This window comes from Mixophyes fleayi, chromosome 6 (genome assembly GCF_038048845.1).
Source record: "Mixophyes fleayi isolate aMixFle1 chromosome 6, aMixFle1.hap1, whole genome shotgun sequence".
NCBI lineage: Eukaryota > Metazoa > Chordata > Amphibia > Anura > Limnodynastidae > Mixophyes > Mixophyes fleayi.
Window position 1 is genome coordinate 101,849,933 of NC_134407.1, and position 27,362 is coordinate 101,877,294.

Here is a 27,362-nt window from a genome sequence, read left to right on the forward strand (position 1 = left end):
CTACTCTGCCAGTCAGGTGTTCACTGGAGCGGGGACAGACTGGGCCGCAGACTGAGAGGGTCGTGAAGTGCATACCGGCTGGGGAGAACCCAGGAAAGAGGAGTGAAGTCAAGGGCCGGCACCAGACAGCAAATCCAATAAACAGGCCGAGGTCAAGGGTCATGAGCAAACAGGAAGATCGGTAAACACGCCAGAGGTCGGGGTCACAAGAAACACAGGCAGGGTCCAAATCCAGGCAAGGGGTCATACACGGGCAATCCAACAGAATATCCAAAGGACAGGAGCTAGGAGCAGAGCAGGTCAGCAGACTGGTAACAGAAGCTATAACCGGCAGTGAGGCTGCAGACCTCACTGCCTTAAATACACAGATGGCCCAATCAGGGCTTGTATGCACTCCTGCAGGCTAATTGCCTGTACAGAGCAGGACCAATCAGGGCTTGTCCCTGGAACACACATTTGCAGGCTAATGCCTGTAATTCAGCCCCCTTCATTAATCAGCCCACAGGCTGCCTATTTGCGCGCATGTGCCCGGCGCAGCGCTACAGAAGAGGCCAAGGCAACGGCCGGGCAGGAAGGGGAAATGACGTCCCAGGGGGAGCCAGAAGCGAGCCGCGGCAGCTGTGAGTACCGCCGCGGCTCGTGACAGTGTAAAGCACACCGACACTGCAGGGCCGTAACTAGGGGTGTGCGATAGGGGCAATCGCCCAGGGCGCAACGCTGAAGGGGGGTGCAATTTAGGAATGTTTCAGGTTCATTTGGTTAAAATTGAAGGATAGGGGGTCGGCATTCGTCTTTCTTGCCCCAGGCGCTAGAATACTAAGTTACGGATCTGCGACACAAGACTGTGGAGCAGTGGAAACAGATGGGCGAGTCTGGGTTTAGCAGATGCTGGGAGAACATTACCTGCCTGACTGCATTATGCCAACTGTAAAGTTTGTTGGAGGAGAGATAATGGTATAGGGCTATTTTTCAGGGCTTGGGCCAGGCTCCCTTATCTCAAATGAAGGACAATCTTAATGCTTCAGCATACCAAGTCATTTTGGACAATGCTATGCTTCCAACTTTGTGGCAACAGTTTGGGGAAGATCCTTTTCTATTCCAACATGACTGTGCCCCTGTGCACAAAGCAACGACTACAATGACATGGAAGAACTTGACTAGTCTGCACAGGGCCCTGACCTCAACTTGATTGAACAACTTTGAGAGGAACTAGAACAGAATATGAGCCAGACCTTCTCATTCAACATCAGTGCCTGACCTCATAAATGCTCTATAGAATGAATGGGCAAAAATTCCCACAGAATCACTACAACATCTTGTGGAAAGCTTTCAAAGAAGAGTGGGAGCCGTTATTGCTGAAAAAGAGGGACCAACTCCATATTAAAGTGTATGTATTTGAATACAATGCCATTACAGTCCATGTTGGTTTAATGGTCAGGCATCCGAATACTTTTGTCCATATAGTGTATATGTCATTTTTGCTGCAATAACATGCTAATCGTGGAGTCTTTTCATGTGCAGTGGTCATTATTATTATCAGAGGAGTGCTGCTGTGATCTTCACCCAAAGGTGTAGCTAATGTAGCAGCAGAAGGGGCAGCTGTTTCTGGGCCCACCTCCCTTGTAAAAGCCCCATGTGTAATGTGTATGTGTTTGTTTATTTTCACCATGTGGCAGTGATAGCCAAGCCCCTTCTGCAACATTTACATAGGGTCCACAAATGTCCAGTTACTGGTCTTATGCTTTGTGATATCTTTGGATTCTAGTGACTTCACACATTACATTTTCATGACTATTGTTTCAGGCCACAAAAATTGTACCTCCTGTAGGTGGTCAGTTTATTTTAAATTTATTATTTATAGCCCGGGAAAAAACAATTACAAAATACATCGCTGATCTTCATTCACACAATGCTTAAATTATGATCTACCTCAATAGGACACATGATCTACCTTAATGACACTAATAAACTGTTGTTTTGACAACACAATTCAATAAGCATTAAAACAGAAGATATCTTTATAATTACCATCTAGTTCCCAGGTGACATGTAACAATGCCTATTAAATCTCTCAAATATATATTATATTGCACCACCAACACCTACCATCCTCAATGCACATGGTTGTTTTTGTGTGAAGAAGCCACAAAGTTACTACCCAAATAACCCTTTATAGGTGGATGAGATAGATATTCGCTGCACTAAGAAATAACATGTCACTTAATTCTATGTTGAAAAAATGGGCTATTTAATAATGTGAAAATCTGAAGCAATGCTAAACATTTGCACCTACACTTTGTTTATTAAACGGTGAAAAGTAACATTTCTAAAAAAAAAAAAATCTCTTGAACCTTTTTTTACCCTTTCATAAACAAAGATGAATATCAGCTTGCAGTTTTTCCCTACTGTCTATATTACATTTCCTTCGGATGACCAAACAATTTCCATTCTGTCATGCCATGAAAAGCAGATTACAACTCCTCTGTTGTGAGGCTGCTATACTCAGAAAGCAAAACTGGATGCAAATGCAAACTCCAGTATACAGTGATTGCAGCTCTGGAATAAACAAAAGTTGCACAATACAAACAGAAACTGTGTTCACTACTCACTCTGCTCTGCCAAACCTGAGGCTACACTCCAATAGGTTATAAAGCTAAATAAGGTTTCCATCTTATCACTTTAATAAGGGACACGTATATTTTACACAGCTTGCAATCCGCCACACAATTTGTGTAATTCATAGGAGTCTTTAATTAAAGGGACACTAACCCACGCAATTGTCTGTGCTTAATTGTGTCTAACACATGGCAAAGCATATGTTAGACATAGTTTTAGGTTATCCCGCATGCGGCCCAGCATGCCTGTAAATGTGGCCCAGAAGGAGTTTTGGTTGTGGCAAGGGGGCAGCGCTCTTAATGGGAAAAAAAAATCCTGCAAAAAAAAGAAAAGAAACTACTTACCTTGCGGTCACGCGGTCACGTCAGCTGGTACTCCGACTCCCTCCCTTGTCTCCTCCTCCGTGCGGCGCTCGCAGTGAATGTCGGGTGTGATGTCATCACGCCCAACATCCATTGCGGAGCGCAGCACAGAGGAGACACCCGCGCGAGAAGAACAATCAGCAGCACAGAATTGGAGAAAAGAAGAGAAGAGGACAGGAGAACAAGCCGATTAAAAGGTAAGTTAAGGGGGATTTTTTTATTATTTCAAGGGACGCTGACCAGTGAATAAAAGTCACCTGGTCCTGGAGCATCATGGACCTCATCTCCCTGCTACATACTTCTACTTGTATTACTAATGGGGCATTATATATTATTCTCTTTGGCCCATTATAAGTTGTTATCCCTTAACTAACATAGTGGTGTAATTATCAAAACAGGTCACAATTTGGGGTCACAGTGATGTATATGTCAGGTACCGCAGGCCTGGTCAGGGCACCCTGATATACAATGCCTGGCTTAAATGATATTGCATCGAAACAATACAAAAAGTGATTATAGTATAATAACTAAAGAGGATTTTTTGAACAGGGCGATTGAAAGGTAAGTATAGGGGGATTTGAAAAAAAAGTGATATATATATATTTTATATATATATATATATATATATATATATATATATCACTTTTTTTCTCATATATATATATATATATATATATATATATATATATATATATATATATAAATATATATATATGTTAACTATGTTTTCAATGGTTTTTTGGATGATCAGCTATCGTTATTGTTAGTGTATCTTATGTGCGGCCCAAACCAACTCGTCGTCTGCCAATGTGGCCCAGGGAAGCTAAAAGGTTGGACACCCCTGGTATAGACAATGGAGAAGCTTAGGGAGTTTTCTGTCACATTTTTGTCTGCCTCTGTTACATTTTGAGACCTTTTATAGAGGTGCCCAGGTCCCCAATTGCATTTTACCCAACCCTTAATGATGTAACACATCCATTATACCTGGTGTCACGCCCCCATGCTATTGTAATGTGAGAGGATTATCTCACCTCAACTAATTTAACAGCAGAGCTCTGGTAGGACGTGAAAGGATTCTGGGGAAGAGAAAGGAAAATATTGAACCATTCTACATAGTGAGCTCTGCAAACAGATTTACTGGCCCCATCATAGATAGTAAGTAGGTAAAGTCCTGTACAAGAATATTTGAAATAATCTAATTATTTACATTAGACAAATGGAAAATAACAAAATATAGGGTTAGAGCCAGTTTAATGGCATAAGTTATGAATCCTATACATAAATAGCAGAGGTTGTCCACAATAAAGTTTTTGACAAAACTGATGGCTATGGGTCCAAATAGTATATACTAATAAGAAAGGAAAACATCAGAAAAAATAACAAATCTATTCTACCTTTTAAAACTATTAAACAAAAAAATATATTGTAAATTGTTTTAAACAATATAACATTTTATACAATAAATAAATTGCCCATGCTACATAAAGTATATTATTTTCATCTCCGTAATCAGTCCTTATGTCTGGATGTAATGGGCCTTGCATGCTCTAGTTACACCAGAAAGGCAACTACATTCAGTAAACAAACTTGAAAGCAAGTGATGGTGTTACTAGACTAAGTGCTTCACCAGTGCATATTACAGCATATTGACAAATTTGTAATGTTAACCCTCAAACAAATGAAAATCTCATGAACCTATCAGGCATGCAGCTAATTTCTCAGTATGTACACACGGGAGGGTAGGGTTACAGTGGTTCTCGGAATTCCTCTTGATTTCACTTGTGGTAACCCAATCCAGCTGATATAGGAGAGAGGGGGGCTAGCCATTATTTTGGGAAGGTAGGGAGGGGGATGTAGAAACATATGGATTTTATTTGCAGTATCTTGAAAGCTGAATGTTGCACTATTATTCTGCTAGAAAAGGCTGCTGAATGATGAGAATCGTTCTAGATGTAAAAGGGTTAATAAAGAAGTCTGAATTGGAGCAAGCAATGCATAGGAGGTCATAGCATGGCTAATGGCACACAAAGGAAAATAATTTCCTAGAAAAACAATCCTGATCACATTCTGATAGTTACATTTAAAAAGTAATTAGTTAAGCAGAAATCAGAAAATGTTTGTCGATAAAAAAAATATGGATTTTATTTTTTCTACCTCTTTTCAAAACAATGAAGTAACCTCTTTAAATGCTTTTAATTGATTTATGTAAAGAAACGTAAAACTGACGCCACCTGAACAATTTTCAGTACTTAACCCATATTTGCCTACTCTCCTGGAATGTCTGGGAGACTACCGAATTACAAGTGGGTATCCCGGACTCCCGGGAGCGCAGGCAATTCTCCCGCATCCTGCCCACCTCCTAGCAAAGTGACCAGGATGGAGCCTCATTTTGGCCTCGCCCCCATGACAAAATGTTGCTTTCATCATGAGGGTGGGGTGAAAATTCTCCTCAGCCCGCCCCCCTTCCGGAGAACAAAAACCTCAATGTTGGCAAGTATGGCTTATCTATTAGTTAGAGTACCTTCAAATGGCCACTAACACTTAAACCACTTTTCCTATTATTTTAATACTAATTTTACCTGTCCCATCTTCTAATTCTGTCCTTACAGGGCATAGGAGTCACGTTTGAAAGAAGGAACAGAAAAGAAGAGAAATGTATAGATTTTCCCTCTGCAAAGTTAAATAAAAAATCTAGTTATAAACTTTCATGTAAAATAGAAGAATATTTTATTGTGGTTTATATTATTATATATGGAACAATGACTGGGAGGCAAACCAATATATATAAAATTGCAATAACACTAAAGAATATTATTATACTGAGTGTTTCCTAGTGTCACTAAATATCCAAAGATGGGTGTATCGCTACTCTCACATGGTGATTGCTTTATATATGCTTGAAACTGGTGGTGAGTATGGGAACATGATCAACAGTTGTCATTGATGACAGCAATAAAGAAGCTTATAAAGCCAGTCAACAAAAGGACAAAATACAACAACAATCTGAAGCTAGTATTAATTTGTAGTCCACAGCTACATTTAAATTAGACGGAAGGTCAATTGATCTGAAACTCTACCTTTAGATGGAGGATGTCACACACACCAAAAACTGCCATGCCAAATATTCCACCTGACAAAATGGTCATTATTTTTATTCTAACAATATATGTTGCTTATTTTTCATTTTAAATAGATCACAAGCTGTGTAAAATAGTGCATTAAACGTTTTAGGATGTGTTCAATATTTATATGTTCAACATATCTGAAATAAAGTAGTAAAACAAAGGCAGCATTATTAGCAAATACACTTCTTTTTCAGTTAAGGATATACTGCAGTTGGTAAATGCAGCCATTAAGCCACGTATACAACTGACAACACCTGTAGACTTTCGGTGTTGTTCTTTCATAATCTGTATGGCCTTGTGGTCTACCCTTTCTGTGCATATTGTCACATAAATGTCCTGGCAGTAGTGATAGATACCATTACTTCCCAGAGCAAATTAGTAAAAAAATTTCACAGCACAATGGCTAGTCTGTTACTCTCCAACTATTCTTAACACTACAATTCCCAACATGTGCAATCACCAGCCTATAGATCCACAGGTTGCCTATCCCTGATACACAAAGTGTCTTCTTAAGAAGGATTGGTTATTACACATACGTTTCTTACCTGAGGACAGTCCTTGATGTAATGGCCTTTGTTGAAGCAGAGGTGACACAAGTAGTTAGGAGGGGGCCTTTTGCTTGGTTTCCTGTTCTCTGAGGCAAGTGAGATTTCAGAGAAGTGTTCAGTTAGAGAGCTCAGCCCATCCACAATGTTGTTCAAGGATCCATAAGGAGATGCACTTTTATAAAGGCTGCTGCCTAATGCCTGTTGGAGACATATAAAACAGTTTTAGACACCCATTTTGTGAATTTCAATAATTGTCACAAATTTACTTATACTGCCGCCTAATCTGGCATTGACACACTAATCAAGTCTGTGTTTCAAACAGTATTGCACATGACCTTTGGTGCATCAAGTGAGATGAGAGATGCACTATGATAGTTTGAAACTTTGCACCATGTTTTTCCTAAATCGATAGACTTTGTAACTATCAGAAGGTTTCACCATTTACCAAGAGCTAGGAAAACTGAAGAAGTGTTCAACAGTTTACTTCACATGATTTACTTGGAGGTATATTTACTGGTATTGTGAGCTAGGGAGTTAGAATTTTGCTTTGCTTCTAAGTGAAGCCGCATAGCACTCTTATTATATCTGACACCAAAGTGTATGTAGTAGAACTTCAATGTTATTGTTTAGTGAATTGTTGGGAATTGATAATAAGCATAAAACTGAGCTAGAGTTTTCCATGGTGGAAAATATTTAGAAAGCTTTAATGAAACGCCCTGTATTTGGCAAATAAAGCAACTTTAGGGAGGCTAGAAAATTAAACATGAACTAACAAAACAACTGGCAGAACACTGCAAAATCATTTCACTGCACCAAAATACAAGTGCATGTCTACCTTAGTGTAATTATCTTCTTAAAAGTCACTGCCATCCGAATAAAACAGTATGTTTTCCACGCTAATCTATCCATGTTTCAAAGAAGACTTAAGTGCCAATTAATGTTGTTGTCCATTAGATTGCCAGGGTCACTTAAATATTCACTTCATAGCAGTTTTAATCTCCCAGTTACCCAGTGCCAAAACCTGCGTCATACCCATACTTGAAAACAACAAGTTGCTAAATGAGGGATTTGAAGAATTAATTAAAGGGTGGGTGGGTTATATTATATCACGTTGCAGAAAGCAGCATATACACTGGTAGTGATTAAATGCTGGTAAATTAGACGATAAGGGTCCATGAAATGGGCCTCATTTACAGTTGGTAGAAAATCCAGCTAGGTATAATTTGGCACCTTGGCAAAAACATGTGCAGCAGGGGGGACACATTTAAATAGTGCAGAAAAAGATAGAGTTGGGGAGGAGGACATCTTCATATTTGTGTTACATGCAAATGCAGGCAGTATTTTCCCAGCATGCAACACGATTTATCCAGATCCAAATGAGCAGCCTTTAGCTGGATTTGTTCCGAAGTCTAAATGAGGTCCAATATATCAAATTCTGTTACAGTATCATGACTTAGTTCATGCATACTTGTCCTTTTATTTGTAATAATATAATTATTACTGTATAATTAACATGGTTTAGTCACTCTGTCCCTTACTGTTAAGTTTAATGAACTGTGTGGAACACTATTAATACTTCCTCACATTACTGTACTCCATAAGATACAGTTATGGGCAGTAAAACTGATACAATTCAGGGGTGCCGCACATTACTCTTAGGGCTAGATTTACTAAGCTGCGGGTTTGAAAAAGTGGGGAAGTTGCCAATAGCAACCAAATCAGATTCTAGCTATCATTTTGTAGAAGGTACTAAATAAATGAAAGCTAGAATCTGATTGGTTGCTATAGGCAACATCCCCACTTTTTCAAACCCGCAGCTTAGTAAATCTAGCCCTTAATCTCAGTAAGAAGTCAAAACAATACACTTAATCAAAGAAAGACACACCTGTATGTGCAGACATGTTAACACAGTTAAAAGCTCTAACAAACAAATCTGACATCAAAGCAGGAAGTATCTTGGGCCTATCACTGTCTTAAGCTGGGTACATACTACAGAAATTTCGCCCAACTTTTTATGCCGAGCGATTTTACATGCGATCGATGGTCCGATCGCTTGGTCCATGTACTGCATACACACTAGCCTTGTTTAGGACGATAAAGGGAAGAGCGGACGTCCCTTTAGCGACTTTTTACAGCCATGTTGTCGTGAGCAATGACTGTAATTTCGTACTCACTGTTGTGGATCGGTCGGAAGTTTATACACACTACACAACAGAAATGAGATTGGAATGAAAATATTAAATGGTACGACCAACCAGTCCATTTGGGCAGACTTTCAACCATCGTGTCACTGCACACACTGACCCGACAACCCGACTTTTGAACGAGCGGTCGTATGTCGGCTGATTTAGCCGATTATTGGATGAAAACTCTAGTGTGTACCCAGCTTTATAGAACAAGGCATCTTCTACATCAAGGGGTCTATTCAATTCTGCCACGAATAGCGCGACGTTAACAGTATTACCGTCAATACAGTAATTTTAACCTGGATTTCATCTCACAGCTCAGGGAGCCGCGAGTAAAAATCCACTGTTGAAATTACCGTATTAAGGGTAATTATGCGCAGTTTTACCGTATTAACGGTAAAACTGCTAACGTCGCGTTATTCTCGGCAGAACTGAATCGGCCCCAAAGACACAATAGTAGTATAAAAGGTGAAGTCATTTAGTTGCTTTGTTGCAATCCTTGCCCTCCAAAGTGAAAAAAAAAAAGAGTATAAAATGTATGCCACCACACAAGTCTTTCAAGAGCGCAATAGCTGTAGCTCTGTGAGGCTTGTGACTAAATGATCACACAGCTAACAGAGACAAGAAGGATACACTTGGCACTTAGGTGGTTAAATAGTTGTGTGCAACTTCAGCTTTATGCTGGGGCCTTAAAATAACTCTCTTCATATCTATCTTTTGTAGTGCATTCATACGCAGGGCTCGGCTGGTTCTGAAATAGCCATAGACTAGGATGCAGAATTTGCGTGGGTCTATTTAAAGCACGTTCTGAGATTCCAGCTCTCCATTCACAGCTCTGCACAGACAAGCAGTCTAGGATGACCACCAGCTATAACCTCAAGGAAACATTTTTAAAGCAAGGCAAACTAAAGATCAGTGTGGGGGGGATAAGTCCAGCTAGCCCTTCCAAAGTTTCACTGCGCACACGTAAATTGCCAGCAGGAGGGTGCTGGAAACACCAGCACTGGCTCTGAGTAGGGTAATTCTTTTTTGCCTCTTGTAGGAGGTATTAATTTAAATAATGATCAAGGTCACATGCTTTTATAGTATTATATATTTTGGAATTGTGAGTTTTAGAAGAAACATGAATACCAAGCAGCTCCATCTAACATAGCTGCTAACCTTGAAAATGTTGCTGTATCATATACTAACATTTTGGGGCGTTTACAAACATAAAGTATAACACTTATTCCCCTGCGACTACAAATATTGAGAAAATCCCTGATGGATTATAGATGGATCATTAAGTAATCAGTAACGATTTTCACTGACGACAAATAATATATTGTTTTTCATTTTGAACCAGCAAACTATAGACCTGTTTGTGCCCAGTGAGCTCTTTAAAACTTAGCATTCACTAAGAGGAGATAGTCATGTTGCTCAACCTTTTTTTTTTTTAGCTTGGACATCAGTGTTCTGGGACACAGTGCCAGTTTGCTGTTGTTTTGGTGTTTTCCAATAGATTGTACTGCACAAGTCACTGATAGGGAACACAAAAAACAAATTCAGGGACCTCACTTGGGGGCCTGACCTACAGGGTGCGCACCTCTGATCTAGGTGGTAGTTTCTTGTAATGTTAATGTAATCTATCAACAATTGTCTCATAGATACACTTTTTAAGAACCTGAGCCAAAGCTGAGCAATAAACTCCATTTTGGTTGCTTAAAGTGGAGGGGTTTGAGATACTGTATGGGGAGAAAGGTTATTAGATTGAGTGGCCAGAGTAAACAAGAATTAACTGTTTAACAGGGCCGTAACTAGGGCTGTGCAACAGGGGTGACCACCCAGGGCTAAAATTGAGGGCTAGGGGGGCGGCATTTGTCTTTCTCTCCCCAGGCGCTAGAATTTAAAGTTATGGCTCTGGTTTAGCTGTCTGAATTGCTGGAACAATTTCTGGCTTCACTGGAAACAGTGTGGTTGAAACAAGACTGCACATTATGATTACGGAAGTGAGATTGATTTTATGCCCAAACACACTGCGATATAGGGCCATCAGACCAATATTGGCTGCAATATTCCAGCATATGTGGTCAACCTAAGTAAGGTTGGTATTGTAAATGTCATGGTATAATTATGGAGAAATAAGGAAGGAACACCATAAATAGTCATACATACACACCTGGCCATAACAGACTTGGGACATAACTTGCAATATTTCAAGTGGCCAATCAAGGACTTAAAAAGAACCCAACCGACCCATTTTCTCCCAGCTAGCTGTTACGGCTCATGCCCCAGGTATCAACTCCTAGAACCGCTTCAGAGGTCTTCGCCTATAGGAACCGCTCTTCCCGTAGAGCTAAATGCGCTCACAGGTACTCTGATGCCCCCAGGTCTTGTACTCTAGTAGTAGGAGTTGATAACCTGAGAACGTAGCGCTGGAGTTAACTTAGAGGTGGAGTGAAGATCCTGGCAACGGTTTTGAGGGTCGCCAGCGAAACAGCAGCGTCTAGGTCCAGGCAAGGGGTCCAACAGATCCCAGGCAATATGGCAGGGTCAGTATCCGAGCAATGGGTCAGGGTCAGAGGCAATTGAGGTATGTCAGAATCCAGGCCAAAGGTCAGGGGTCACAGGCAAACAACGAACGGCAGAATCCAGGCCAAAGGTCAGGGGTCACAGGCAAACAACAAAGTCAGTATCCAGGCAAGAGGTCAGCAACAGTAATCAAAATTTCAGGAGCAAAAAAACACAGCAGGAAAAGTATGCAGGGTAGCAGGGACTATAACCGGCAGGAAGGCTTGCCCCTTCCTGCCTTAAATACTACATGGGGCCAATGGGAAACGTTCTGACACAGGGGTATTAATTTAGCCACCTGAGGCTAGGATTGGGCTAATTTGCGCATGCACCTGGCTGCTCTAGATGCCGGGACGCGGTGCTGCAGAGATAGAGCGTCCTGACCGTTGCCTTGGCAAATATTTATTTGGGGATGAACAGTATGGAGTGTAAGTGGTAGAACCAATAATGTCCATAATTATGGCTTCTAATTGGTCCTCTCGCTTATAACCCCTCCAAAACATTACATAGCCCCAGTTTTCAGCAGGAGGTATAAGACTAATCACAGAGCCCCAAAGAGCATGGAGAGTCTGAGTGCAGTTTAAGGATTGAAAAAGTAGTTTGATTGCCATTTTATTTACCACTCTTACAATGACTTCACTTATTTATGTTATTTAAAAACAGTTTCTAGCAGTAATGCAATGAGTTTGTTGATGAGTAGCATACCTCAGAACATTTGGGAATCTGGTATTGGGACAGAGAGCATGATCACGTTACGATGGGGTATATCCATGTCACAATGTGCGCATGGGGCATGCCTACCACTTTTGAAGTGCTAGGTTGCTCCGTACTCTCCTCCCCTCCAAACACCTCCATTGCCATGCAGCACCCATTCACCATGCAAAGCACCAGTGAAAGAGACATACCTCTCAAATTTCCCACCTGAGGAACAAAGCTGTCCCGATCAGGATGATGGGACAGAGCCCTCAAATAGGGAATGTCCTGGCTAAAGATGGTTGGGAGGTATGGTGTAGTCCTGCATAAAGTCTATTCCAATTACATAAACCAGTGAAACAGTGAAAATGAGGAGGGATTAATGGCCACAGGAACTATACAAATAAACTAATGGAGTTGGGAGGATACAGGGTCTCTTTATTCAAACTATTTTTTTTCCTTAAACTTAGCAGTCAGTGTCCCTCTCTTCCTTCTAGCCAGACTGGGCTGATTCTCACTAAAACAAGCAAAATCACAAGGCTGATTAATGCAAAACTATTGCCTATGTGACAGGGAGAAGGGGGGGGGGTAGATGTCACCCCCGCTGCACTCCCAAGACTGCACTCTTCCTGACCCTTGGGTGGGTGTATGGGTAAAGAATGTTAAACCTAAGGACGATAATTTTACCAACCCTGTGTTCATGTATAGTGGCCACGGGGTTCATCGGCCACCTGACCACACTACTTAAAAAAAAAAAATAGTAGACTAAATAAAACACACACACATATATATATATATATATATAAAGAAAAGAAAAATACTCTTTAATTGAACAAATCCAATACTTATTATTATTATAATTATTATTTTTGACTTATAAGGCGCCACAAAGGGTCCGCAGCGCCATACATTACATATACAGAAAACAGAACCAAGACACAACATGATACACAAATATATACAAACACAGGTGCATGGGTAAAGCAAATCAGATTATATCTGACAGATAGTGAAAGGGATGGTAGAAATCAGCAGGAAGAAGGCCGAAGCTTAATAAAACAGGTAAAACAGGGCTAGCGAAGCAGGCCAAGAGGTACAGAGGATGAAGGAACAGTAGAAGGAGCACACAAGGAAAGAGGGCCCTGCTCATGAGAGCTAACAGCCTAAAAAAGTATTTGTAAAGTAAATGTCTATAGCAATAAAAATCTTATTTTCTTCCATCCGACCTAGTGCGAGCTCCAACCTTGCTTTTCTCACCCAGCAACACCCTTATTTTCACACTTCTGTCTTGATCTGATATTGTCTAAAAGGAAGATATAGCAAAAAATCCATAAAAATTCCATAAAGAGCAACTCCAAAAACACACTAGCGCCTACTAAGAGATCCAAGTGTGAAGAGGGATCTAATTTGAAACTACCCTGTACTTCTGGAACCACTTACAACTAAAAGTATCCCAGTGATGTACTAGTAATACCGCCAGGTCACTTAGTATCTCTCTGCACTGAATGCAGAAATATTCAGGCTCAATGAGTGCTGTGGTCAATGATCAGAAGGCAGCATAAAAATTAGTCGGTTCAGGCCCATTTACTGGCCACATTAGCTGTCACTGACAGCCCAGGTCAATTAATGTGTGCAGCCACCGTTATGATATAGATATATATATATATATATATATATATATATATATATATATATATATATATATATATATATATATATATCATACATATATCATACTTGCCTACTTTTTTGTTTTGGGGTCCGGGAGGTCCAGGGACAGGTGGACGCGTGGGTGCGGGGCTCGGAAAATCGTGTCACTAACCCCCACCCCTGCCTAAGCGGTCAAAGCCATTTTGCCCTATACCAGCAGGGGGCGGAGCCAAGATGACACATGATTCGAGTCCGGGAGGATTCCCAGAAATTCGGGAGTCTCCCGGACATTCCGGGAGAGTAGGCAACTATGCTATATCTACATGATACCATTATCTGGCTCAGAATAATGTCTTTATATGCTGTGAGCAGCCATACAGTCGTTAAAATAAACATGCCAGTCACTCAAAGGAGGTGCAGCTAGCTTATTTCTCTTTCATTTTTGGGCAATAGCTTAATGGCAAGTTTTGCCTTTAAAGCCATTGCCGCTTTAAATTTACCATGCAAAGTTACCGGATATCGGCGATTTCCGGTAACTAGCAAAAATTGCTATTTGATACATTTACCCCCAGATCTCTGCCCCCTCAAAGTTGAAAAATACAAGTGATTTTGCAGTCTGGATGTGCACCCAGCTGCAGAACACCCATGAAAATGTGACCTCTGCACCTTTATCTACTTACAAATTTACTGAAAATTTTTATTTTTTTCCTGCACACTATACGCCTACTCTGGTATTTCAGTATGAGGGTCCTGCTGATTCATTTTCTGGGTTAAATTACTTAGGAAAAATTACTATGCCAGCTAACAATATGCTGATGGAGGGCACAGAATCACTGTGACTGCAACTGGAATTGTAATGCATACACAACAAATGTATACTCTTATATGCTCTTTATTTTATAGAAGCACACTTCTTATTTATGTCTATATTTCTAGCACATGATGTGCTTTGTTTTGCTGTTATCTCACTTATTTTGTATTGTTTATAAGAGTATTACATTCAGTCTGTTGAATAACATTGGTATCAGTCAGCTCTTAAACAGGTGGGAAAGTGCCTGAGGATACTTCTGTCCCTGCAGGGTGATATAGAAGGTGTCTATACAGATGGAGAATTAAGCAAGGCTTTTCATAGCTGTCTGACAAATAGAAGGGTGACAGTGACAAAAGTAAAACATTCTCAAGTCTGCTGAGTCTGATCTTCCTACTGCTAGTGACAAATATGACCCGGACCCTGATAAAATCCTGCCTTTACAACAGGAAGCCACACTATCTAACAAAAGGGGCCTGTGTGTCCATTTAGTCTCCAGACCATGTAAAACACAGACTACAGACTTCTTGAAAACATTCTTGCTCATAGAAATCACATGTATTTTATCTGAACAGTCCAAATTTTACCTTCCCTTTAGGAAAAGCAACATATACTGTATGTTATAAATACATATACCAGCACTGAATTCCATAAAACAAGTACAAGTAGGAAAGTCTATGGTGGAAAACACAAATAAATATATATTATTCCAAGTACAATTACTTAAACTATCAGACTAAATTTCAAAGCATTCACTGATTTGCTAAATAGCAGATACAATTCAATTCTGTCTGGTGTTGTGATGAGCTGTTCTCTATTACTTATGTTATAGATTTGAAGTTGGATATCTTGAATCTTAACAACTACCTGAATATATGTAGAACACTAATACTTCCTCCACAGTATGTACCTATAATCTTCTCAATTGGTTACTTATTCTTCCCTGTAGGAAATCAAGCAAGGGAGTAGTAAAATTACTATACAATATTATACGTATCTCCCTGATATATTCATACATTTTAGTCATTCTTCACACAAACATTTAAGACTCTATTATTTTGGGAAGGAGGATGGTGGTGGTAACTATCAATATACATAAGGAAGTACCGCTGCTATTTGTTATGACGGGGCCTGTCGAAAACCCCTTCCCTGCTATGGTCACTGGTGGCCTAATACTGGCAGCATAATGAGGAAGCGCTATTTAACACAAGCTGCTAACGTCCACACGTGCATAGTGATTTACCAGGCGGGGATCCAGCAAAGTCTCTTCAACAGCGATGGACCCCATTGACCAGGGAAGCTAACGCTACCATGAGAATTGGTCACAGTCGCCATCCACATAAAGGTATATGGGGACAGCAGCTGTGGAATTGCAAATGCCAGCATTTTGGCTCTTCACCATTTGTTACATAGACACCTTAAGCTGCAAGAAAGCACTGTGTTACAGGGTTGTAAATGACTTACCAAGTCTAACCTACCCATTCATTTACATAAAACATTTCATATAGTGTTTTGTCACAGTAGCAGTTACTAAATTCCTCAAATATCTAATAAACATTTAAAACAAAAGATAAAATGATAATCACCAATCAAACTTTAAATCCTAATTCACAAATAGAAAAAAACATGTTCTAAGTCATTGCTATTAACTGTTGAAATAGTGTGTTTATTTTGCTTAAACATACCAGCTTCTGTACAGCATTTTCAATTTTTGGTGTTCTACATTCTTTGAATGCAAAACCCCGTTAGTGTTTAACTATTACTATTATTGTGTTGATTTATGCTAAAGACTGTGTGGAAAATAAACCATACATAAAATAGCAACGTAAAAGGCAAACAAAATAAATGTAGATGTAAAAAAGTGTAGAATGCGCCCTGCTAGTGACGGAGCTTACAATCTAGTGTTACAATTAAAAAAACAGACAGCTGACTGCTTGCTAACGTCTGTTTTAAAAAATGGATCAGAGCTGACGGTCTTCCCTAGTTTACAGTTAAACTGCTCAACAAAAGTAAGCTAGAAACTGTGGCATGGTTTACTGGAGTCTATGGAAAATATTTAATTTTACTGTGACTGGCCTAAACACTATAAAAGTCTCATTCACGCGATCATGTTATGCTTGTGTGTGGCCTGTTTTGCTGCAATTCATGCACTAGAGCTCCAACAAAGGAGTCTCCTGCAGGATTCAATCAATTCTTCCTAGTGCCGTCCAGGCAGCAGAAGCATCCGCAGCATAGAAAAACATCTAACTACCTAGCTCTAACCTGCTCAATGTGCTGGTAAGATTAGTCTCATAGATCAGACTTTGCTATTATACATTAAGATCCAAAAAAAGACTTGAGAGCCAATGATAGATTTTGGAAGAAAAATAAGAACAGGAGGATTAGGGTTCAAAGGAATGGCTGTCATTTCAATAGATAAATAGCGGCTAGGTATAGAGATCATCTCCAATCCAGGAGTCTTGGAGTCTTGAAGTAACTGTCTTTTAGCTGAAGTAGCAACCACAATGAGTGCTAGTAAAAAGCCAGTAATATTTCAGTATATTGCTGTCTCCTTGGGGTGGCATTAAATGCCAAATTTAAGGAAACTCATGTTATCATACTCTTGTGAGCTCACATAGGGATATACCTAACACCTGCTGGAAGGTACAACTGCATTTCCTACAAATCAATGCGTGAACAGATATGTAAATATTTGCATATAACAACTACAACTTGATCATATATTAGTGCAGCTGTTAAAATTAGGAGTGAAATAGTTAAACTCCAAATTTGCAAGAACAAATTGTTCAGAGCTATGAGTTCTCCTGAACTGACACTGGACACACTCTGTGCTTTTGTTCCCTTACAGATGAGGCTTATATTCTAACATGTTTCAGGGCACAAAGGGAGTTTGCACAGGGAAACAGCTGGCCTACACAAACAGCTGTTTTCTGTTTCTTAGTTTTCCAAAGGCGCTCATTGTACAGGAAAGAGGCCGGCAGCTAGCAGCATTCTCCGGGATTCTTCTGTACTCTCATATTCTGCCTGGTTTTCATTTCCCCATTTCTTCTCACTCTCTTTCTCATTCTGTTTTCCTCTCATTTCCATTTTTCATTCACCATCTTATTATTATTATATACCCCTGTACATGCCGCTTCCGCCTTCTCTTCTTATCCACTCATTTAATTTTGCTTTGTGTCCGCAACTAGATCCAAACAAACATGCCCATGAACCTCTAAAGTAACACGGCTTTGCAGTAATGTTATTAAAATTTACTGGTACTCTGAGCACATTAGGATGAGCTAGATAGAGGAGAGTAGAAAAAGTATTTCGATCGCACCAGTGCCGAGCATCAACCCAATATATAAATAAAAAATAGGAAACAACCTGTGATATCCAACTAATTGGGGTGCACCTCTCGTTATATTATATACTGAAAAACTGAGAGAGAAAACGAAAGAAATAATGAGGTGCACTGAAGCTCGCTAAGATGTCACCAATTCAGAGAGTGGGTTCAGAAATAACTTAAAATATAACTTTTATTTAGTCCACTAAAACAGCGAGATATATAAAATATCAAAATTTAAAACCAATGTATAATTAAAACTAACTGGATGCATGCCTAGCTATATATAATAAAGGAGAACCATGGATGGATAACCGCTATAATAAGCCTCCTTCAATTGTATATAGAGTAGTGGAGAAAAATCCTGATACGAAACCAGACAGCCTTTCTATCTGGATAATCATAAACTACCAAACTAAATGATGTTTGGCTATTGTTGTTAATCAAGTGGAGGAACAGTACCCGGCTCAATCAAATTATGGGGGGTGTATTGCTGACTACCTCAACACTGCTCCACTAACTCTGGGCTTAATTGAGCAAATTCACAAGTCCATGGGAAAAACCTCCATTCAAAATTAAAGCAATAGGCAAAAAGTATCCAGTGAAACACCGACACGCGTTTCGCTGGATATGCTTAGTCGTGGCACTACAGGGCCACACCACCACCACTATCAGATTAATTTAATTCCATACAATTTTGGGGGGTATTCAATTGATCGCGACTTTTTTTTTTCCCCGCTGCCTAAAAAAAATAAAAATCTTCTGCGGGTTTTTGACAGCAATAGTGACCGTTTTGAGTTGGCGCAGGAAAACTTGTGCAGTTCAATTGAAAAAGAGGGAACTCTGCCCCCGCGCGTTAAAAATTGTGTTTGCTAGATTTTAGGGGAGTGAAGGTCATGAATAAAACAAAAAAAAGGTTTTGCATAAATTTCCATACATTACATTGCATTACACATTGTTAATATCTACATTACAGTACTGTCTTTAGCATATTTTTTAAATTAACTATTTTTTACCATACACTCATCTATACCATGTCAAAACACATACTACATTCATATTTGTACCAAAAACATACATAAATATAATTAATTAGTGATTTTATTATTATTTTTTTTATTTCATTTTTTACCTACACAAGTTAGGCATTAGTGAACTTTTTTTCCACATTATTACATGATTGCACATACTTTTCAGAGGATTTTTATTTTTAACACACCCCAAGGAGGTGCGAGATAAGACAGCATATTTTCCTGTTTCACCCATCGCGTTAAAAAACAATTTAATAGCTTTTAATGCGGCTGCCTCTCGCACACCTATACTTTCAGACCTTCTACTGGAGCGCGAGAGGACTGTTTCATGAAAAAAAAGTAGCGTTAAAAATGAAATTGAATTGCGGCTAAAGGTAACCTGCTCGAAAATGATTAAAAAAAAACAGCGTAAAAAAGACTTAACGCGGTCAACAAAAAAAAGCTTGCTGACAATTGAATACCCCTCCATTGAATCTTAAATCTCATAAGTAACATCTACCCAGCCTACCCTTATCCCCATTCTTACACCCCCTTCCCATACTCTCCCCCTCTTTCCCTAACCACTCACATGATGAGACACGTTGAACTACCAGTTATTTTTATTTCCACTATATGATTGTTTAGATTTATAATTGTTACAATTCGCCAATCTGTTGTTAATGATCTTGTTATACAATCATATGTGATCTTTATTGCATTCCTCTCCCCTTTTTATTTTCTGTACTCACCTTGTTTATCTATTTTATAAAACTGCTGAAACTAATAAAAAAATTGACTGGTACTAACAAGTCCCATCAGTCAATTAAATGTGAAACTGTACATTCTATAGTCCTGTGGTACATCACTAGATTAGCATAAAGGCTCCTAGAGACAAATTTATATGAAGATTGAGGATTACACAAAACAGTCCTCAATTAGCAGACAAACATCCCATTTCATTTGTACCCCAATGAGGAAAAAACCCTCTCGACATTAAAAACAGCAATCAAATTTGTCCCTTGTTCTATATTTCTTTGTTTACATTAAATTATATGATCAAAACTGGAAACCACTCTTCAAAAAAATATTAAACATCTCTTGAAGGTATAGGTTGTTTTTTTCAAATATTGCATTTGTCAATGTCATTTGATTATGGTAGTGAGTGCATCTATACTCTCATTAGACTTTTTTTTTTTTACATGTGTAAATACTACTATTTTGCTTTTGTTGATACGCTCATATGGCAAGACATTTTAGTTCAAAATACGGTCAGGAGACGAAAAGTGAATCCTGCTGAAATCATTGCTTTTTAGCATCGGCCATGAGTTTATAACGGCAACTTTAACCCGATGACTGGCGACTTCACAGTTGAGCAGAGTGTATTGGATATGGATTTTGCAATATTTTGTTGGTATTGCCCTGTGAACCAGTAGTACCTTTGCATGTAATGCACTGTAAATTGTATTCTAATTACTCTAAAAAAATAGTGCTGCTGTTAGTAGTGAGGTCCCCTGCTGGCTAAGTGATCAAACCTAAGATACATGGGGACCAGTTAGTGGGATCGATGGATGACCGCACACACTCTGACAGTTCACAGTTATTAGTGGTTCATTTCGTCGCGCACAAGCAACAATGTTAGAAAATTAAAAAATGAGCCATCTAAATCACTAGAGGTCATTTATAAAGAGCCAAAAGGTTGAAGCACAGCTCAGAAGCACCTTGACTTAAGCAAGTGCACTTTTCAAGCAATGTACTAAGGTTTATGGAGCAAACTGGCGACATTTGCTGAAGGGAGAGGTTGGGAAGAGTGAGAACATTCCTTGGAAAGTACAGAGTAGGTAAACTTGTGCTCCTACGTTTGCGGAGCAATGCAAAAACAACATTTTATGTAGCGCAAGGAAATGATTGAAACAAGATAAAGTGGGGGTGGGGCACATTTTTGGAGTCATTCGTGCTCTGCGGAGGGGTACATGGTAATTTTCACTCAGAAAAACAACTTGAATGACGCATCCAATCAGAGCTTTGGTTCTCACCCTGTACATTTGAAAAGACTCCTTTTAAACCTGTATGTTGCACTGAAATCTGAAAAGTCTATTTCTAGGTGCACTCTGATCAGTGTAGTAAAATGTTTTACACACAAAAAAACTCCTCTCACTATCATGATTAGTTTAAGCCAGTGATGAGGCTAGGCAGAGCAATATAAAACAGCCATGTTTAACATTGATGTTTACACTTCTGCATAGATGCACTTTTATAGAATCGCCCAAGATCGGAGAGAAGGAATGCACCTTAATGTGCTATTAGAGAAACATCTAGGTGCTCTGGTGTGAAATCAAGGTGTTTAGCAATACATAACCAGTGCATTTCATAAGGTCCTCTATCAGGGCCATCTTAACAACAATATGGGCCCCCGGGCAAAGCAGTGCACGGGGCCCCTCCATACTATAACTATATCTATCTATCTATCTATCTATATATATATATATATATATATATAGAGAGAGAGAGAGAGAGAGAGAGAGAGAGAGAGAGAGATGTACTTGCTCAGTGACCCTTGAAGGTTTTTTTGCAGGTTTTTTATTTTGCAGGATTATTTATTCTAATAAAGAGCCCTGCCTATGGGGCCCCCTTGCCCATGCGGCCCCCGGGCACCTGCCCATCGTGCCCAATGGAAAAGATGGCCCTGTCCTCTATGTGTATTGGCATCTTCAGAAGGCATTCACAAATGCATACATATTTCATACACAACAATACAAATAAAGACAAGGGGCTAATTCATTAAGGATCTTAACTTAAGAAACTTCTTATTTCAGTCTCCTGGACAAAACCATGTTACAATGCAAGGGGTGCAAATTAGTATTCTGCTTTGCACATAAGTTAGATACTGACTGTTTTTTCATGTAGCACACAAATATCAACTTTAAATTTCAGTGTACAAATAAGCTATCAAGTATTTGTGTGCTACATGAAAAAACAGTCAGTATTTAACTTATGTGCAAAACAGAATACTAATTTGCACCCCTTGCATTGTAACATGGTTTTGTCCAGGAGATTGAAATAAGAAGTTTAAATTAAGATCCTTAATGATTCAGGCCAAATGTGATAAAAACCCAGTGAGCAATATAGAAATAAAATCTCACTCACAAGGTTTTATCAATATATTTATATTTACTTTTATTGATAATTAGGGAATAGTAGTGCTCTTAGAGCAACTGCTGCTGCTATCATTTCTGAGTGATTTAGCGTCCCCCAAGGATTCTGTTCATTTTTGGTATATAGAGGGAAAAAACCTGCATCAATAAATAGAGACATGCAAACAGCCACCAACTTTATACTTGACTTAATGCACACTACACCACCAAAGCAACCAATTTATTGATGCATGGATACAAGCAAATGTCCATTCTCCCAGTTTGAAGATGGCTGTATAGATCTTTTAATTCTCATCAGTACAGCAGGACACACATAGGTGGATGCTGCAGCTCTGTGCGAGAGATTAATGTCCAGTTTGGCCACGTTACACATGACTTTTGGCATTCCTGCAGGCTGTTAGTGTGGTGAGGAAATGACCGCATACACAGGAGGCTAGGAGTCATCTTATGACCAGACCTACTAGCATGCCCGCTAATGATCCAATTGACTTTGATAAGATTATCGCTGAAAACTGTGGCCATTTTGAGTCAAACACACTGCGTTATCTGGCAAATATAGCATAGTGTGTGGCCTGCATTAGGTAGTACAGATTCTAGTTGAGGTTTGGAGAGTCAATAGATAAAGGACAGAATTAGGGGTTTGTGGAATAAAAGGCAACTAAAAGCTCTGCACATAATATGATAATAACATTCTTAAAGGGGATATTTCTAGCACCCTTGATCTGTATAGACATCAAGAACATTAGTGCATAAATAAAATAAATGGGCCAGAGACTGCCAAGTAGAGGAAGTGATATCACCATATAATGTCATTGCCACTAAGTGACTCATAAAAATAACCACATTCCTAAAGGATGCACAGCCAGAGCTAAAAACCCCAAAGTAAAGGACAAGAAGAAAGACTGGACATGGCTAATAAAACTCAGATCTTAGTTACTTTTTAGAAACTTTGCAAAAACAAAGTTGTCAGTCACAGCTGTTAAACTGGGTGTGACTTTAGAGAAGGGTTTTGTTTTTTCTAAAAATTTGATTATTTTGTTTATGTTTACATGAAGAGCACATATTATTCTACATAATACATTCTATGAACACCAAAAGGCACATCCAACATCTTAAGCAATGTCCTCCTCTGGAGCAGCTTTCATCTGTAAAAGAATGTGATGTACAAAATCCTACACAGATGACCCCTTAACCCCTTTTTTATATTGGTAAATTCATATTTCCAAAATGGTAAGATGATCTGCAGACAATGTTTTTAATTTTTGACTTATATCTGATTCTATTATTAAAAGACACAATTTTAACGTGACAGCTTTTCTGCAGCTCTGAGATTAGCTGCATTGCAGAAAGCTGCAAAATTGAAAATGAAGTTAAAAACAACAAAAAACAATAACTTTGGCAGTCTGGCTTATTCTATTGTAGAAAGTAAACTTGCATACCCACTTGTGTTAAAATGCATGCATTTTTTTAATACCTTTTTTTAATAGTATAATACATGTAAATATATCTGACAATATAAGCCATTGTTTTCAGTGTCATATTATCCACCTGCGTTTTTACTTGTGCTCAGGTGTGTTGCGATTTTCCAACCACTCCATTCAATTATTTAACATGCGTTTTTTTACTAGTGTTTTTACTTAAATTCAGAAAGTGATTGGAGATCACTCCATGGATGTCAAACCCATTTTCATTTAACATGTTGTTTCATATGTGTTTGAACTAGCATTTTCAAACACCAATGAGTATAAGGCCTAAGGACAGCAGGAGTAAGTAAGAGTGCAGACTACTATGTTTTAGAAAAATAAATTGGACTATAAACATAGGCAATCATGCTTCGATCCTGCACCAAGTCCAAAAGCCAATCGACAGTCACTGTCCTAACTGGACAAGAGCCAGGAGCCAGACATTCGGCATTAATGGCCAGATCATTCCCTAGATATCTGAACCCTGTTTGTGTGGTCAGTTGGTCATTTGCGGATATTGACCTGTAAGGTTTTGATAGACTTAGGGGGATATTCAATTCTATGTAACCAGGCAAGCTTATACTAAGCAGCCAAGCGCTGACTGTGTCTGAATCATTTATAAATAACTTATTTGTAGAGCTTCTCACTGACCCCCGTGAAGTGGTCTTGGTTTTGGATCTGGATTAGCTTCATGTTTTGGTTTTGGCAAAACCGTCCTTGTGTGTTTTGGTTTTGGTTCTGTATTTTTTTTAGAAAAATTGCTAGAATATGCTAAAAATCACATAATTTTGCTCTTTTTTTTGATCCTACATTATTATCAACCTCAATAACACTAATTTCAAGTTATTTGCAGTCAATTTTGATCACCTCACAGGTCACAATATTATTTTTATACACTTTCAAACAAAGACTGCAGCGACCTGGCTTGATGCTAAGTGACAGAGCAATGACTCAAACACACGGCAGTTCCTAGCACATCTAGGACATATTGGCACACAGCAGTGGCAGAAAAGAAAAGTTGGATCTTAAAAAGGACATGCACACTTTAACAAATCAAGCACTTCAGCCACAAAAGTGCCACTCCTTGTGGCTAAAGTGCTTGGTTTGTCCCCCCACAAAACAAGGTAACAATGGTCTTAAGGAACCTAAAGTAACAGTGCTGTTAATTAACTCTACCGAGGCAAGATGTTGTTGTCATCATCCTAAGCCTCAACATACTCATTAGCGCCCTCGTCGGCTGCACAAATATCCCGCTCATCCTGTTGCAATTCCAAAGTGGCATCCTCAATTGGTGTATCACTGGCTACACTTGGGCTGTTCATGCACACATCTGCAGAAATGCTGAAAGGGGCCTTCTTTATGGGTACACCATCAGACAGGTCAGGACTACACATAGCACTCATGGATGGACTCTCCTCAGGGATTTGTGCCATTTCTGAATCTGAACATATATTTTCCTCTAATGCCTTACTGTTTTCTTCCAGTTCGGCTTTTACATGTAAAAGTATTTGGGCACCACTTTTGGAGTCTGAAAGACAAGGTCTTGCTTGGTCATAACTGACCTTACAAGAAGATGCCTCAGTAATAGTTGCAGAACTCTCACTCATAGAGAAAGGCTAAGGCCTCATTCTTTCTTTGTCACTGCGTGTGTAGAATGGCATGTTGGGAATTTTATTTTTTTCTGCAGATAACTTTGCCTGGATTACAGCTCTTTTTTTCTTGACCAAGGTAAAAGGTGTTTTTTTACATTTTTGTTTTCCTGACTTAAAAACACTATGTACTTTTACATAGGCTTTACCAGATGACGTACAGGAATTACTATCATCATGACTGGTGGCAGCAGCTGCTTGGTGCTCCTGCTCTTCTGTGTACTGCTGTGAATCCATTTTGATAACACCGTACACTTTGACTGAAAATTCAGAAGAAAAGCCTGCAAGGCCCATTATTTGTATTTCAGCAATGACACTTAGAAACGCAGCTGTCTTCTTTGTGTTACCTATACAACACAGTAGAATTTGACTGCAGAATTACACCAACCCTGGCAGCACTAGTATTTGTATTTTTCTGCAATGAGAATTACCAATGGAGCTCTCCTTTTTGTGTGTTACCTATATAACACAGTAGAATTTGACTGAAGAATTACACCAACCCTGACAGCACAAGTATTTGTATTTTTCTGCAATGAGAATTACCAATGGAGCTCTCTTGAATGTCACTGTAGACTTTCTTGAACATGGCTACCCCCTCCTCTTTTAATCCTATCTACCTGGCTGACCAACTGCTCTACACAGTGTGCTACCCTTTCTGTGTCTCTCTTTCAAATGGCACTAGATCGCCGTGGAGGGCGGTATTTATGGATTCCAAAACTTGTGAGATCCGACAACGTAACAGTGACGTTTTGCCTTGTTTTTGATTCCGAAAAAAGCGCAAAAGTACTCGAATCCCCTAGAACTATACTAGGAAGACTATAACTAGAGCTCGTATGTCAGAACTGTATAAAAAGTGAGTTTTTTGAGCATGTAACGTATCATTCTTGTACCATCTATACTTCTGAAAAGATCACTAGTACCACAGACTGGAGTGTGAACTGTCCTTGTTAGGACTACTTGAGCTAACAAACAATCTTTTGCTTCAAGAACCCACTTTGACGACTACTTACCCTGCTGTAAATTCTTGTGACCTACAGATTAGACCCAAAGCTAATCCGTTCTCCGGTTGATCTGAGGTGGACCCAGCATTCCAGTGCCAACGCTTTGCCCGCTAACTGCAGCTCTGGCCATTGTGATAGGCCAGGGGGGAACCATCTACAGCAACCCTGAATTCCAGTGCTAATGCTTTGCCTGCTAACTGCAGCTCTGGCCATTGTGATAGGCCAGGGGGGAACCATCTACAGCAACCCTGATCTGAAGGCAAGAGGTCAGGTATACCAACCCAGGAGTACCAGCAAGGGGTTACCCTAGCAGCGAGAGTTACCCAGAAGGAAGCGGTTCTAGGTGCCTGAGTAGGAGCCTAGTGGTGGCAGCAGGCTCCTCCTATTGCAACAGGAGGGGTGTATTTGGAATACAAAAAGGGGACGGTGGCAAAGTAAGCCCAGCCGGTCCCCAGTGACAACAGACAGGGTGGCATAGGCGGTCCATCCTGTCACACTGACGTTGCTATGGAAACAGGGTGAAGCAGAGGTCAGCCACAGCAGAGAGTCTGTGAGGAGATGAGAGAGAGACAGGAAGGAGAAAGTTGACAGGAAGAGGTGCTGGGAGTGTGAGTAGTGTCACAGCAACAAGAGAAGGAGTGAGATGTGTGTATTAAGCAGAGTCTACCAAAACAACCGAGTTTATAGAGGAAGAGAGGTGTATCCAAGCTATGCAAAAAGAAGCTGGGTGTAGATTTGCAGAGAGAGGTCTTGTAGCTGGATCACTGCAGAAAAAAGAATATTAAGTCGCCTAAGCAGCCTGAGGGAAATTACACAGCATAGCGTGTGAGCATTGAGTGACAGCTAGCAAGATCAGGCTTGCAGTTAGTCCATGACCCAACAGTGGCTAAGACCCTCATCATCAAAGGAGAGAGATAAGAAAAAAATACACCAAACACTGTGACACTATTAATGCTGCACAAATATCAGAGACTATGTTACCTGTCCGAGATATAATGAAAGTTACCAATGTTTCAACAAGTGCACCAACGTTAATTAGTTAAACACATAAACTATTTAATATTGTCAGGATTGTAATTATTATTGATTTATATTTTTAAACTGTGTGTGGGTGCGTTGTGGGAGAGTTTGGGGCGCCAGTGAATGTATGTGTGGTGGACATCTAGTCGCTTAGTTACTACTTCACTGTTGTTTTTGATTAATATCTTACCCGTTGTCCCATTT

General features: G+C 39.6%; 1 protein-coding gene across 1 annotated transcript in view; it reads right to left on the reverse strand.

Annotated features, from left to right (window-relative positions):
* Positions 1-27,362, reverse strand: part of ZCCHC24 (zinc finger CCHC-type containing 24) — a 138,598-nt gene that overhangs the window by 100,943 nt on the left and 10,293 nt on the right. The window contains exon 2 of the mRNA XM_075217124.1: positions 6,649-6,849. Coding sequence (XP_075073225.1) covers positions 6,649-6,849 — 201 coding nt within the window. The remainder of the gene's footprint in view (positions 1-6,648; positions 6,850-27,362) is intronic.